The sequence below is a fragment of the Styela clava genome, chromosome 3 (genome assembly GCF_964204865.1).
Source record: "Styela clava chromosome 3, kaStyClav1.hap1.2, whole genome shotgun sequence".
Classification (NCBI taxonomy): domain Eukaryota; kingdom Metazoa; phylum Chordata; class Ascidiacea; order Stolidobranchia; family Styelidae; genus Styela; species Styela clava.
Genome location: NC_135252.1, coordinates 20,898,367 through 20,913,117, shown reverse-complemented (window position 1 = coordinate 20,913,117; position 14,751 = coordinate 20,898,367). Strand labels below are relative to the sequence as shown.

The 14,751-nt window shown below is 38.2% G+C and overlaps 2 protein-coding genes and 5 non-coding genes across 10 annotated transcripts in view; 2 read left to right on the top strand and 5 right to left on the bottom strand.

Annotated features, from left to right (window-relative positions):
- The window catches only part of LOC120343530 (uncharacterized), a 35,620-nt gene extending 24,622 nt beyond the window's left edge, over positions 1-10,998 (top strand). For 2 of the 4 annotated variants that reach the window (XM_078111292.1, XM_039412734.2), the window contains exons 13-17: positions 694-768; positions 1,030-1,217; positions 2,135-2,277; positions 2,868-3,026; positions 8,987-10,998. In XM_078111292.1, coding sequence (XP_077967418.1) covers positions 694-768; positions 1,030-1,217; positions 2,135-2,277; positions 2,868-3,026; positions 8,987-9,553 — 1,132 coding nt within the window. In that variant the 3' untranslated portion in view covers positions 9,554-10,998. The remainder of the gene's footprint in view (positions 1-693; positions 769-1,029; positions 1,218-2,134; positions 2,278-2,867; positions 3,027-8,986) is intronic. The other 2 variants (XM_039412735.2, XM_039412736.2) reach the window with 2 other exon arrangements.
- The window catches only part of LOC120343543 (uncharacterized), a 218,506-nt gene that overhangs the window by 65,518 nt on the left and 138,237 nt on the right, over positions 1-14,751 (bottom strand). The gene's annotated exons all lie outside the window — the stretch shown is intronic.
- Trnar-ucu (transfer RNA arginine (anticodon UCU)) lies at positions 3,633-3,705 on the bottom strand. Its single transcript has one exon. It is a non-coding gene; the product is annotated as a tRNA-Arg (tRNA).
- On the top strand, positions 4,080-4,152 carry Trnar-ucu (transfer RNA arginine (anticodon UCU)). Its single transcript has one exon. It is a non-coding gene; the product is annotated as a tRNA-Arg (tRNA).
- On the bottom strand, positions 4,724-4,796 carry Trnar-ucu (transfer RNA arginine (anticodon UCU)). The gene has a single exon. It is a non-coding gene; the product is annotated as a tRNA-Arg (tRNA).
- Trnar-ucu (transfer RNA arginine (anticodon UCU)) lies at positions 5,782-5,854 on the bottom strand. Its single transcript has one exon. It is a non-coding gene; the product is annotated as a tRNA-Arg (tRNA).
- Trnar-ucu (transfer RNA arginine (anticodon UCU)) lies at positions 6,274-6,346 on the bottom strand. The gene has a single exon. It is a non-coding gene; the product is annotated as a tRNA-Arg (tRNA).

The following is a 14,751-nucleotide window of genomic DNA, read 5'->3' as shown; positions in this document are numbered from 1 at the left end:
ACAACAAACCTGGTTAAGATATATTGAGAACTGACTTCATAACAAAATTGAAATTATAAAGGGACTTTATGGACTTTACGTCATATTCGGATAATTGGAGGGCTTGGCAACGTTTGTTAGCGTCTTTCTAAAAAAAAGCATTTATTATAAAAGAGAGATAAGAGAAATCGATCTTGAGATAATCTCATTCCAGTAGGAATATGTGAACCAGCGAATTTTAGGGGTCGCAGAAGGTAAATCAATTTCACACAAAGCATCATGTTTATTGTTTTTTTAGACTTCTGATCCAAAACACAATTATTAGAACTAGTGGAAAATATAAATCTCACGATTTCGAAAGAAAACATAGGATCGGAGAAGCGACGCGGTCGCAAAAAATTTAGGAAAGTTTGGCAAGCCCCGATGCAAACCACTTATTGAAGAGTCACAACACTGGGTGAACCGAAAATTTGTGGGGTTCCGCATTGTTTTAATAAATTTTGTACACCATCGGCGATCATGGCCTTCCATTCCAATCTGTTCTCTTGATGAGTTCTTTGTTGGAGGATTCTTTCTTCGTTGCGTAACTATTCAGACTGTCGGTTTTTTTCTGAATCCACACCCATATATGTGAATATGTTAGAGTTAGATACATGAAATATAAAAAATAGCGATTCACGGGATACATTACTCAATAAACAACATCATATTTAGCAGTTCAACTGATTCATCTGCATCTGCAGCCAGCATTAGATTGAGAGAACGGAGGAAAAGAGAATTCGGGCTGAGGTAAATTGAAACTGACTTGTCCCAATAAAACAGCAGTTCTCAAACGGTTGGACCTTGTTTTGGAGCAAATTCGAGTTTAAATTAACAAATTCAGTATAACGTGGTAATAAATAACTGTTTTGAAAGTTAGGAAAGTTCACAGCAAAGATATGAGTAATTCATGTCAACCTTCCTTTCTCTTCATTTGGATAGATACAAAAACGAAAATAGTTTTCAACAGATAAAAATGTAAATTTTCTCATATCCACTTTTATTTCAAAGTGCCGGCAAGGTTGCACCTGACAACAAAGATTCGTCGAAAGAAAAAACGACTAAGAAGAAATTCACGAGCAAGATACACAGAAGAAATGTAAGTTCTTCTCAAAAACCAAACGAAACTTACACTCTATTGTCAATAAGCGGAGCCGCCACTGCAGTTGCCGCTTCGGTACCTGAAGGACAAACCATCGGTGAGAAATTATGCGTGTTGTGAATTATTATGTGAGATCCGTATAGTCCAAGGATGCTGTAGTATATGTGCCTGTGTATCCGTATGCTCACAATGCAAGGATGCTGTAGCATTAGTGAAGACAAGTCTAAGTTATTCCATACTCTTACTACGTACTAACACGAATGCATTTCTGTAACGTTTCGTCCGATGAAGGTCGTAAAGAAATATATTTTTGTTAGAGTGTAGCAAGCCAGCAAGACTCTTGAATCACTTACGATAGTTATGTTCACTCTTGCTACAACAACCTTGCAATATATGCGGATACGACGCTACTAAAGCTTCGGTGCAAAACGATATCGCGAAGACATGTGTGAATAATTTTGCATGAACTTTCGAGTCTTTCCAGTGAAAGTAATAGCCATAACAGCATGGTGTTCTGCTAATAACAGTAACAAAATTATTAACAAATTAAACTACAAACCTCGAAACATCCTGTAGCAGTGGTCAGGAGTAAAATTTGCAGGCGAAAGATGTAAATGACCAAATGCGGCTTGTGGTCATATAAAAGCGCGGTCTCCAAGTTGGCCACAGAGAAATTTAACGGGGGTAAAATGCTGGGCGCAAACTGATTCAACTTTTCCTTACAAGATTTCCCCGTTCTTCCTAGTTTCATTGCTTGATAAGGTTTTTCCATATAGTGTTTTCACTGTGTTGAGCAGGAATTGCTTGTACGTAATGGGATTTGGAATATATCACTCAAGATATCACTTAAATGATAAACAGGGGGCATGAGTGCTAAAAGTTTCCAGACGGAGGTCACGAGCCATAAAAGGTTGGAAACCACTGAATTTTAGAAGATTGCACTTGTTTTTTGATGACAAATTAACAATTGTCAGACTTTTACCATTATAATCGACTTTTATTTATATCCAAAAGCCAACAAAAGAAAGGACTCGGAGACATCTTCAGTCATTCTAAACGAGCCCCAGGAACCTCCTGATTGTGCACAGTTCGCCAATGTTTCTCCGAACCATTTGCATGATCATAACACAAGAATGGAGTCGAAGATGAATTACCTGGTAAGGGTTTGCTTGTTGATGGTTGAATCAGTCAGTAGAAATTATAAATTTATTTTTTATTTTTCCAACGAGATGAGACTGTGATGTATGAGATTGATGGTTTTTTTTGGAAATGAGTAGACTGGTTATAAGACTGCAATGTTCATATTCATAACGCACATTTTGTGTCCGTCTCCCCCCTCCCCAAAAAAAAAAAAAACTGAAAAAAACTAGAAGTAACAGTTTTCGAACGACTCCTTCCCTCCCCAAGTACATCTTCAAAAAAGTTGAATCGATTTGGACATTTTCTCACAACAATAACAATTCAGCAATGCGACCCATAGGTCCACTTCATGCGCAAAAATGGATTCTCCCGTAGTATGTGTACCAGGTTAATGTTAAGGCATAATTTTATCCCGATTTTCCTTATTTTAGCTCTATCACGAGTTCGGGACTGTCTGTGTTAGTCAAGTAAATACACCCCCTGTCCATGGGTTTCCGTCTCTTTATACAACTTGTAAAGTAGGATGTAAAGTAGGCGAACACATTTAGTTACCTCCATATTGGTACCCATACTTCTGGAGCGTCCAAAAATGTCCCTTTCTGTTCAGATATCCATGATGAAACAACAAGGGAGTCGATCTCGTTCGTCATCAGCCCTGAGTGAGAAAGGCATCGATTATAGGAAGATAGTCGAAGATCAGGAACGAGAAATTATAGATAAAGACACAGAAATAGAAGGCTTGAAGAAAGACGTACAGTTGCTGATGGTAAGATATAAAAATCCTCAAATCGGTGTTTGGGAGACTCATTCGACTCCACATTCGAGTGAAGGGTCGCGTCAATCACTCGGGCCTTCTCAGACTGACTGTTATTATATTTCTTTAGAAATATCCATATAGATCGGTGGGGTGTCACTTGCGACCCACGAGCCAATAAGGAAAATCGTGCTGCCCGCGTGGAACTGCCAATTTGGAAGGGTGTGCGCCTGCAAAACGAGTTTTTAATCTAGTACGTGAGAGTCATTCCAATCCCTTCGCGCTGCAAAACTTGTACCTTCGTCCTAAACCGAAGCTTGTGCGAAGCGAACAGCGCATGTAATGAGATAATTAACCAAAATTTTTTTTGTGCTCGCAACTACTAGAAAACCTATGTTAAATAAAGGTGTGGCCCGCGTTTTCATCGAGACCCCTGATTCATATGATTTGATTAACTTCGAGTCTTTGATAAAAGTGTTTCTAGTGAAAACCGAAGGTGACTACTAGATTGGGAGATGCAATTCAAGTCGAGTCATGGGTCAATAGAGTCGCGAGTCCAAGTCTAAATTTGAGTTAAATTTCACTGAAGGAATTTATCCAGTTTCAGGGAGCAAAATGCATCTCCGCTGGGACTCGAACCCAGAACCTCTGGATTAGAAGTCCAGCGCGCTATCCATTGCGCCACGGAGACGGCTGTTTTCCACGATTACAGGCTAAATGTAATCACACTACCTCTATAAACTTGGCATTTATCCAAAACTTCCCAACCGACTCAAGGTATGGGCCAAGTTATATTCACTGTTGTAATCATTTGTTTATTTTGCATGCTTCCACTTGATACTCGTAGTACCGCGTTAAGAGTCTGAGTCGATTCTCCCAACACTGACTTCTATATAAAAACTTAACGCGAGTATCAGGTGGAAGCATGCAAAATAAACAAACGATTGCAACAGTCGGCATGACTTGGCACATACGTAATGTTTAGTTGATTAAGGAGTTTTGGATAAATGCCAAGATTATAGAAGTCGTATGGTTATAGTTTTCCTGTAAATCTGGAAAACAGCCGTCTCCGTGGCGCAATGGATAGCGCGCTGGACTTCTAATCCAGAGGTTCTGGGTTCGAGTCCCAGCGGAGATGCATTTTGTTTTCGAACTCCTTTTACAAATTCTCATTGGAAGTCGACAAAAAGCTTATTCCCTCTTCAATGCTCCATTCAAATATTCTTGTCACGTAGACTGACGAAAGGATCGAGATAGACCTGCGTCACCGAAATGATTCGCAATCGCACTCAACTAATCGATATTGAAACTTCTCGAACCTAGATTCAGATTCAGATATTTAATTTCGTCGTGCAAAACCAATATACAATATGAAATATATAAAATACATGTAACAAATTACAAAAACGGATATCGACTCGTTGCAGTTGGCGAGGGGTCGCGAAAGACTGTTTAAAGAGTCGTCCAGTCAACGATACCTTGCAACTGGATTGAACCAGCGAAACAACTCAACATTAAATATTTACTTAATTAGACTCGATCATATAATAAGAAAGTAAGACTGGGATGATAAGATGAAGACATCCTCACGTGATCAGTCAATAACATGGCAGAAATATTGCTAATATATATATACGTTATCAATGGATAAGGATTAGCTTTCTATCAACCTTGCATTATGGAATTTCACAAGTTTCAATAGTAAAATGCATCTCCGCTGGGACTCGAACCCAGAACCTCTGGATTAGAAGTCCAGCGCGCTATCCATTGCGCCACGGAGACGGCTGTTTTTTGAACATCACGGACTAACTATAATCTCACAACCTCTATAATCTCGGCAATCATTCAAAACTTCAAACCCAACCAAACAACGTATGCGCCAAGTTATGATGACTCTTGCAATGATCTGTTTATTTTGCACGCCATCTGTTGATATTCGTAGTCAGTTGTTAACGAGGCTCGAGCAAATGAGTTAGACTCGATTCACAATTTATCAACAACTCAAAGTGAGTCGAGAAATCTAAATAAAATGACTCTAATTCGTCATCAACCAGCCGCCAGTGGATTTTAACTCTTGATTGAGTCGGCTTCAGACTCGGCTCGAGTTACCATTCATCGAATACTGGAGGAAGTAATTGTAGTCACCTAAATTAAAACTTAGACTCATTATCAACTAACCGCCATTTAGACCTAACTCAGTGACTGGACTCGTGACTTGGTTTGCCGACTTGACTCGCGCCGTCTCAAATATAGCAGTCAGTGTTGGGGGAGCTCCAGTCAATAACTTGTCTCGACTTGGTCGCGAGTTAAACATTCATCAAAGTCTAGACCAGACATGGGCAAAGTACGGCCCGCGGGCCAAATACGACCCGCTAGGCAATTCAATCTGGCCCGTCTAATGATGCCACAACCAAACTGAAACCAAATTTTGATGTTTAGATTAAATATAGCTCAGTGAATTTGTTGAGATCGCAGTTAAATTTAGTTTTTGCACGAGGCTTATTGTTTTCCACTGTTGCTTTTGTAACACTGTAAACATTGTTCATAAAATGTAACTCTTTACGTCATACTTACATGGCCCGCCAGTCTAGTTGGGCAAAACTTTTGGCCCCTGATCCCAAAACCGTGCCCAGTCCTGGTATAGAAGTATCGAGAGTCATTTGAATAAAAGTCAGTGACTGACTCGGATTAACTCAGTCAACTGCATTGTCGCAGATTTTTTAACGACCTCGTATTTTGGAATTTCACAAGTTTCAAATGTAAAACGCATCTCCGCTGGGACTCGAACCCAGAACCTCTGGATTAGAAGTCCAGCGCGCTATCCATTGCGCCACGGAGACGGCTGTTTTCGAATATTACGGCCCAACTATAACCATGTTACCTCTATAATCTTGGCAATCATTCAAAACTTCAAACCCAACCGAACAACGTATGCGCCAACTCATGATTACTCTTGCAACCATCTGTTTATTTTGCATGCATACTGTTGTTACTGGGAGCATCGCGTTAGGTTTTTTATGCCTGTCTAGTCAATAACCAGTGTTATAGGGAGAATCGACTTAGAGGTGCGGTGGCGAGTGTAATCCTAACGTTCAGAACGATGCGCCACATCGCCGAGCTAGAAATCCTTGAATCCAGTCATCTACAATCTACATTGCCGAAATATTGCTAGTAGGCATTTTCACGAGAGAAGAAATAAGTTTCTATCGGCCTCACATTGACGAACCTAATTTATATGGAGTTTCAAAAACTAGAAATGCATCTCCGCTGGGACTCGAACCCAGAACCTCTGGATTAGAAGTCCAGCGCGCTATCCATTGCGCCACGGAGACAGCTGTTATTCAAACATCACAGGCTAACTATAATCGCACTACCTCGAAAATCTTAACAAAACTTAACTTATGGGCCAAGTTATGCCGACTGTTGCAATCGTTTGTTTAGTTTGTTTATCTTGCATGTTTCCACTTGGTACTCGGAGCATCGCTTAGTTTTTATAGTAGTATTGCGCAATGACTCACCAATTATTAAAGAATTGAAGTTACTGGAGATATCTAAATTTAATGACTCCGGCTCGTCAACAACCGGTTTCACTGGATTTTTAGACCAGCGCGCCCACGAATGCAACAGGGGTGGTAACTTTTTTGTGGCTTTGGAGCCAGGCCACACAAAAGGGCAAGGCCACGGACAAATTGGGCCAGGCCACACATAAAATGGGGCCATGCCTCAGAATATTTGGGGCCAGGCCAGCGCAATGGTAATGTTAAGACATCAGGGACCACTTCTTCTCAACGAATGACCGCCGAAACTGTTTTTCAAACTTATTTAATTTATTTTATTCTTTTGTTTGATTGCATCTCTCGTAAAGCGCCTTGTTTGAAGTGTGAGGCGTGAATAAACGTCTTATAAGAACGATTTACCAAGCAGGCACAGACTCTAAAGACAGAGACATCTAAATTGAGTAACTCTGACTCACCACCAACTGATTCACGGGATTCTTAACCAATAGGGCAGTTTTTCCCAACCTATGGGTCGCGACTAGGGATGGGCATTTCGAATCGAATATTCGAATCGAATCGAATAGTAAATTATTCGAATCGGTTCAGAGCTAAATTTCGAATCGCCGCCATCTTGTTTTTATCTTTCCGCTAATGGTCGAGGTGAATTCCCCAATTTTTTTTCATTGGAGTCATATTTTTTCAACGGAATTCTAACATATGACTATTTTCTGTAGTGAGTTATTGATAAAACGTGTTTGTTATTCTGTGTGAACGCTCAGTAATCTATCTGAGTGAATCATTCTATGTCTTCAGTAATTCATTTGTTGAGAGGACCAATTACTATAATAAAGTCGCTTACAATTATATATTTTCAAGTATTCGAGATTCGATTCGATTCGAAAAAATTATTCGATTCGATTCTGAAATCACAAGGTATTCAAAATGCCCAGCCCTAGTGGCGACCCAAAACTGGGTCGCCTTTAGTGGGTCGCTTGTTTTCAGAACCAAAACGTAATAGTTAATTTCATTGCTTGTTTTGCGCTTGGTATTGAAATGTTGCTCAGAAGTAGTACAGGGTGTCCATAAAATTCCTTTACAATTTTAATTTTGTTATTAAGTCAGTTCTCAATAAAGCTTAACCAGATTTGTTGTTTTTCATCAGTAATTGTTAAAGTATGTTTACTTCATTTAATACATCTGTGAAGGACAAAACAATATTATGGTATCGATAAATTCCCTTTGCAATTTTGAAATTTTTAAGACTTCATAGACATTCTATATATATGTGGGGAGCATCACAGCTTAAAAACTTTTTCTATCTATTTTGGTTTGAGTAAAGCACGCTACGTTTTTAAAAACTCGCTGATGGCAAACAAGAGCAGTCAGTGTTGCGCAATGACCCACCAATTATCAAGGACTCGTATTTACTGGAGACATCTAAATTGAGTAACTCTGAATCGTGACCAACTGGTTCCGTGGGATTTTTAACCAATAGGCCAGTGTTTCCCAATCTATGGGAACTTACCTACTTACTTTGGAGTAGTTTCTAGTGAAATAAATGTTAAATAAATGATTCTTTTGTATTGAAAATTTAATTTTGTGGCCATACAAGCACTACAAGCCGTTTAGTATTTGAGCATATCCTTGGGTCGGTTGAAAACAGGGTTGGGACAACTACACTAGATCACCGAGCCCACGAATGGCCGTCGAAACTGTTATTGCAAATTTCTTTATTACTTATCGATCTCAAGATTGGTAAGTATGTTGATAGGTATTTGTCTGTTTGTCTGTCTGTCTGTTTGTATGTTTGTCTGTTAGATGAACGCGATATCTCACGAACGCGTGGTTGAATCTGCTCCAAATTTTGCATGTGCATGCATCTTACCTCGGACCAGAAGCCTATAGATTGGGTTAATTATGTCGTATAATTAGCGAGTTATTAACTAATTACCGATCTAAGATCGATAAGTCTTCGGTCTCCGACCGATATTCTCGTTTTTTTCATTCTTTGGTTTGATTGCATCTCTCGTATAGCACCTTGTTCGATGCGTAAGGCATGAATAAAGTTTCTATAAGAACGTATTACCAAGCAGGCACGAACTCTAGATCAGTGGCTCTTAAACTTTTTAAGTCGCGCCCCGTTTTCAGAATTTGTCAATTCTCGCGACGCACCTCAAAAATAGCTAGCTAACAATAAGTTACAAATAACAAATAGTAACGCGAAAGTTTTATAACAGATAATAAAAAATATCAGCACAACAGCTCTCGGCAATCTCTGAACAATAAAGAAATGTGAATATCCAAAAGGCGGGCAAGATCAAATCTGACAAATATTTTTATTTTTAATTATCATCACACACCCTAAAAAAATTGTCTACGCTCGCCATGTGGGTCCCGTTTGACAACGACTGCTCTAAAAAGTGTTAATTCTGATGTTTTTCATGTCAATAATCAAAAACTTATTGTTTGTTTCAGAGTAAACTTACACTATCAATGTCGGGCAAAGAGTTCGGACTGGAAACCTTCCGAAATTCTGGTTATTACGACACAAAGCGTAAGTCCGTGACGTCATCATTTGAAGCCACGCCCCGAAGAAAGAAAAGCAGTGTCGATCACTCAGATTTATCTAACTTGGTGCAAAAAATGTTCCGTAAGAGTAACCCATCTGGAAATCGCGTGAAAAAGAGGTCGCTAACACGACCCAAAACTGTGGGAAATTTATCTTCCTATGTAGAACCAGAAGACGTCCAAACATTCGATCAAGAGGAGACAATAGAGTCGCAACAAACGATTCAAGAAGAAATACCGGAGTTTTCAAAATCGCCCCGGATTTCGATTCACAAAAAATCCGATGTGCAAAAATTGACTCCAACTTCGGAAGGACCTTCCAACGCTTCAACAGTAGAATTTGATGAAACAGCAGAAGTTAATCCTGAACCCATTGAATCAATGAAAATTGATTTGAGCGAGGTTGTCAAGGAAGATGAACCGGATAAAACTGGTCCAAACCAACATCAACTCGATTCAGCTAGTGATGACTGAGTTCCTCATCTGAATTTAAGTTGCACAAAACAGATATATATTCTAGCAATCATCTCAATTGAATTTTATTTTTCGACAAAAACTATGTCTAGTTTGTCAGCGTTGTATTTTCTCAGCCATTATGGAATTCCACACAAAGAGAACTGCAATATCTCTATGGCCTAGTTGTTAGAGCGCTTGATTTAACCAAATTAGCATCGCAGATAAATACATGGTGTCTATAAAGACCCTTTTCAATTTTGTCAGTTCTTAATACAGTCAGTTCTACAAGTCAATTTTCAATACATCTTAACCAGGTTTGTTGTTTTTTAATCAGTAATTGTTTAGATATTTATCATTTAATATATTTGTGAGGGCTAAAATAATATATGGTATCGATAAATTTTCTTCGCAATTTTAGGACTTTATGGACACCCTATATATTAAGTTTAATCCTCATTCCCTTACCACATGGTGCAAAATCAAGACTGTCAAATTCTGGTCCTTTCATATAAGTTGATCCCTTTGTACCAGTGACTGTTTTTCTAGAAAAAAAAAGAGAAAATTGAGAGGAAATGTAGATCCGTGGTCCCCAACCTTTCATATACCGTGGTCTCCTTCCGGAGGCTTTAAGCACTCATCATGGCCCTCTTGTTTTTAATTTCAGTGGTATTTTAATTGGTGTATTCCGAATTTCATTACGTTAGAACGATACATGCTTAACAAATTGAGAACTCTCTGGGAAGATAGGGGTTTTCTTGTAAAAGGTAAAGTACAATACTTTTTTCGTTTAGCATTGTGGCCCCCTTGAGGGACCCTGGACCCCCGGTTGGGAACTGTTGATTGATGCCAAAATATAGTTTTGGAATATTTGAAAGTTCCAAACATTACGATCAACAACTCAACTAATGAGATATATTCTTTTCTATAGCAATTGAATTGAGTCGATATGATCACGTTGAGGTCTCGAGTTTTGTAATTTTGATATGTAACTTGGCCACGAGAATTTTTAAGTTTCAATTTCTATTGTTAACCAGAAAGCTGCGTTTTACAATAATTTTATAATTTCACATTATGCAGCACATAACATACCATTGAAATAAAATACAATCCCTTCACAATTTCAATTTTGTTATGAAGCCAGTACTCAATAAATCTTAACCAGGTTTTTTTATTTTTAATCAGTAATTTTTCAAGTATTTTAATTTCATCCAATACATCTGTTAGGGCTAAAACAATATATGGTATCGAGAAACTCCTTTTTCAATTTTAACCAATTTTAAGACTTTATGGACACCCTATGTGTTCAAATCCTTCAAATTTGTCAACTCTGCAAGAATTCACCGGTCGTATGTTGTACATTTGCTTAGCTAACCTAAATATTTTATATTCTAATTGGACTTCATTTTATTCTTTGTATGTTTACGTCATTTCACTTTTTATTTGCTTAATAAAACAAAACTTTTATTAACTTTGAATCGTAGGGGGGCGATAGAGAGTAGATAAATTGTTGTCGTTCCTAGCATGGTACAGTGGATTCCGAAAGGAGGCATTTCTCATTGATATCAGAGTTGGACCAATGCTACATTTTCAGATTCATAGTACGTGCTGGAGTCAAGATTTCGAACTCCAACAGCGTCGGACTTGATCATCTGGAAACCCCCAAATCCGACTCCACCACTTCGGTCAACTTGGAAATTACTGCGGTTGTTTGGCATCACAATTTCATCTGATGTAGTTTTCAACAATTTATTATTATTTGTATCGTCGAGAAATAATTGTTTACTAGTCGGTCTATCGACTCATAACCAAATGATAAACTGCGGTGTCTTTCTCAATATCATTCTTACTCCGTGTTTTCCACGTTCGCGACAAAATATTGACTTTTCATTGGTTTGTTTACTCAACCGTAATAAACAGTCATTGGTGTTCAAAATATATTTATTGACTAAACATCCCAAGAGCTCTGCCAGATTAGGGCCATATATAACCACCCCTCGTTAGCTTCTTGTATACAACAGACACCTTTGGTCGGATATTGAAATAAATTTTGTACCTTAACACAGAGTTAGCATTGTTTTTCGTCCAAAAATAGATCTCCCACATACTTGAACCATTTATAAGCCTCCCCTCATTAGCGAACTATATGTAGAAAACAAATATTACGCAGTGACACATAGTAGCTATTGTTTTTTTTCTAAAAATATATTTGTGAGGGTTATATTTGTCCAAAATAGTAAATACTTTTACCCAAGTACCTGATATGTTGAACGGTCTATTCGGTCACCATTTCTTCCACCAACGTGACGATGGTAAATAATTCCCCTATTCGACTTGAATTCATAAAACATCGATGTAAACATCGATTCAAAATCATTTTTAAAGGTGTTTGTTTACTTTTCGACAAGGCTCTGTGCATTGCAAAGCGGTAGGATCTTTGTACAAAGCCCCCTCACTAATGCAAAAAAGCGAGATTTAAGAAAAACACCCCCGCCCTGTTTTAAAATGAGAAATTAGTAAATATCCAGTTGAGGTTAGAGTTGGGAATGATTTGAAAATTAAATTAATCCTAATCCTTACCCGAACTGGATAATTACTCCTCATTCGGGGCTCCCGAAGTATGCGAACCAAGATGGCGGACATCGGAATGTAATATGTGTACTAGGTTAGGGTTAGGCCATAATCTTAGGTCTAAATACTACGGGAGGCTATTGGCTAGTCTTCGAACTGATAATAGGACTAAAATAAGGAAAGTTGGAAAAAAATTATCGCCTAACCCTAATCTGTTATCCATGTTACGTTCCGATGTCCGCCATCTTGGTTCGCATACTTCGGGAGCACCCCTCATTCTCTATCCCTAAGCGTTGACGGGAAGTATTTCGGCGGGGGATTCGTACAAAGAATCCAAGAAGTATTGATGTGAAATGGATGCACGCACAACTGGGAAAATCAATTTTTTTTTTTAATTTAAATAATTTTAAATACAGACAGACACACCTCATTACATCAGGCCAATGAATGGAGTCAGAAATCAGGGCGTAGGCAATAATTTTTCATGGGGGGGGGAAGGGGGGTTGAAATGTCCTATTGCCGAGTTAGACCGTAACAGCTAGCATGTCCGTGGGTTTTTAAGAGTTTGGGGGTGTAAGAGGTGTAAGCTACGAAAAATTACTACGTATGTTACAAAAAATCCCTTTTTTTAATTTCAAAATAGGGGGTTCCAATGAGTACGTCCGGACCTGAATACCCTGCTTTGAATAGATCAAGTAAATGAACACATCATCCATTTATTTGTATACATATTATGTTTTTTTTTTAATTATTCGTTGCCGCGATGGAATAGGTCATAAAGAACTGGAAAAAATCACATTTTTAAAATTTGAATAACTCTGATTTCAACCAAACGAAACGAATGTCTATCTATAGTCTATACCAGGGATACTCAACTGGCGGACCGCGGTCCGAATTCGGACATTTCGGGTATTCGATTCGGACCGCGCATAATTCTTTATTTTAGATCATTAGCCCCACTTTTGAAGTTCTTTTTATGAAATCACTTTTATAGATTTAAATATATATGAATAGAACTATAACGCCATAATAAACAATCTTGATTAGCTGGTAATCATTAGTCGGCCGAGGAAGTGCGTGTTTAAGGATGCCGAATAATAATTTTTGGAAAGACCGGATCCAAATATTTTTGAAATTTTGTATGCGGATCTTCGGTAAAAATAGTTGAGTAGCCCTGGCCTATACAAACACACTTCATCACTACATGTCAATGAATAGAGAGACAGAAATCGTAGTCAATAATTTCAAAAGCGAGGGGGAATCTGAAATTTCTAATTGCTATAAGTTAGACCGCAACAGCTATCAGGTCCCTGGGTTTTCGAGCGTCTAAAAAGCGTTTCAAGCTACAAACGAGAATATTGGTCACAGACCGAAAACTTATCGATCGGAAGTTAGGGGATACAAAAAAACGCTTTTACTCGATAGTGACACCTTGTGTCCCATCACCAATTAATTAATAACTCGCTAATTATACGACATAATTCATCCAAAATCAATAGGCTTCTGGTCCGACATATGATGAATGCACATGCAAAATCTGGAGCAGATTCAATCTTGCTTTCTTGAGATATCGCGCGCATCTAACAGACAAACAGACAAATACCTATCAACATACTTACCGATTAATATCGATAAGTAATAATTACTATGTATTATATAAAAAAAAGTTTTTTTTCTACATTTCGAATAAGCCCACTCTATCATTCCACCAAGGTTCGCCTCTTACAGGAATACCGTTTTTAAATATATCAAATAAATAAACACATCATTCATCCATTTGTTACTTATCGATCTCCAGATCGGTAAGTTTGTTGATAGGTATTTGTCTGTTTGTCTGTCTGTCTGTTAGATGCACGCGATATCTCACGAAGGCGAGGTTGGATCTGCTCCAAATTTTGCATGTGCATTCATCATATGTCGGATCAGAAGCCTATTGATTTTGGATGAATTATGTCGTATAATTAGCGAGTCAATAATTAATTAGTGATGGGACACGCGGTGTCACTATAGAGTCATGAACCGAAACCGCAGTTTCGATCGATAAGTCTCCGGTCTCCGAACGATGTTCTCGTTTACATATTGTAGGTTTTTAATTATTCATTGCCTCGATGGGTTTTGTTTTGAAGAAGAGATTCTCAACGTTGGTCATATCAACCAATTGATGTTGTTATTATTGCGTAAACAATGAAGTCTAAAATACTTTTCTATTTATATGCACAGGTGGCTATTAATAAAAATTCCCATACGGAAGGTTGTTTAATCAAGGCTTAATCAGGGCGAGGTAAACACTATTTGAGGATTAAAGTAAACTCACGATGAAGGAAACCAGTAACCCGTTTTTTATTTTTCATCATGATAGAAATAAACTCAATGGACACTTAAAATAGAGTAAGTCATTTTCGTGTGAAGGAATTCGCTAAAATGGTTATCGATAAGCGAAACACATTATGGAGCCCAACATTAATAATCAACTGAGCGATAAAAAAACGTATTTAGAGGGCAAAGTTCAATTAACGATATGTGTGCATATAGTCTCTATCTCTGACATGGGCACACCACAATCCGGCCCGTTGGGTAGTTCAATCTGGCCCGCCTGATGCTGCCACAACCAAACTAAACCACAGTTAGATGTTTTAGCTAAAATATAG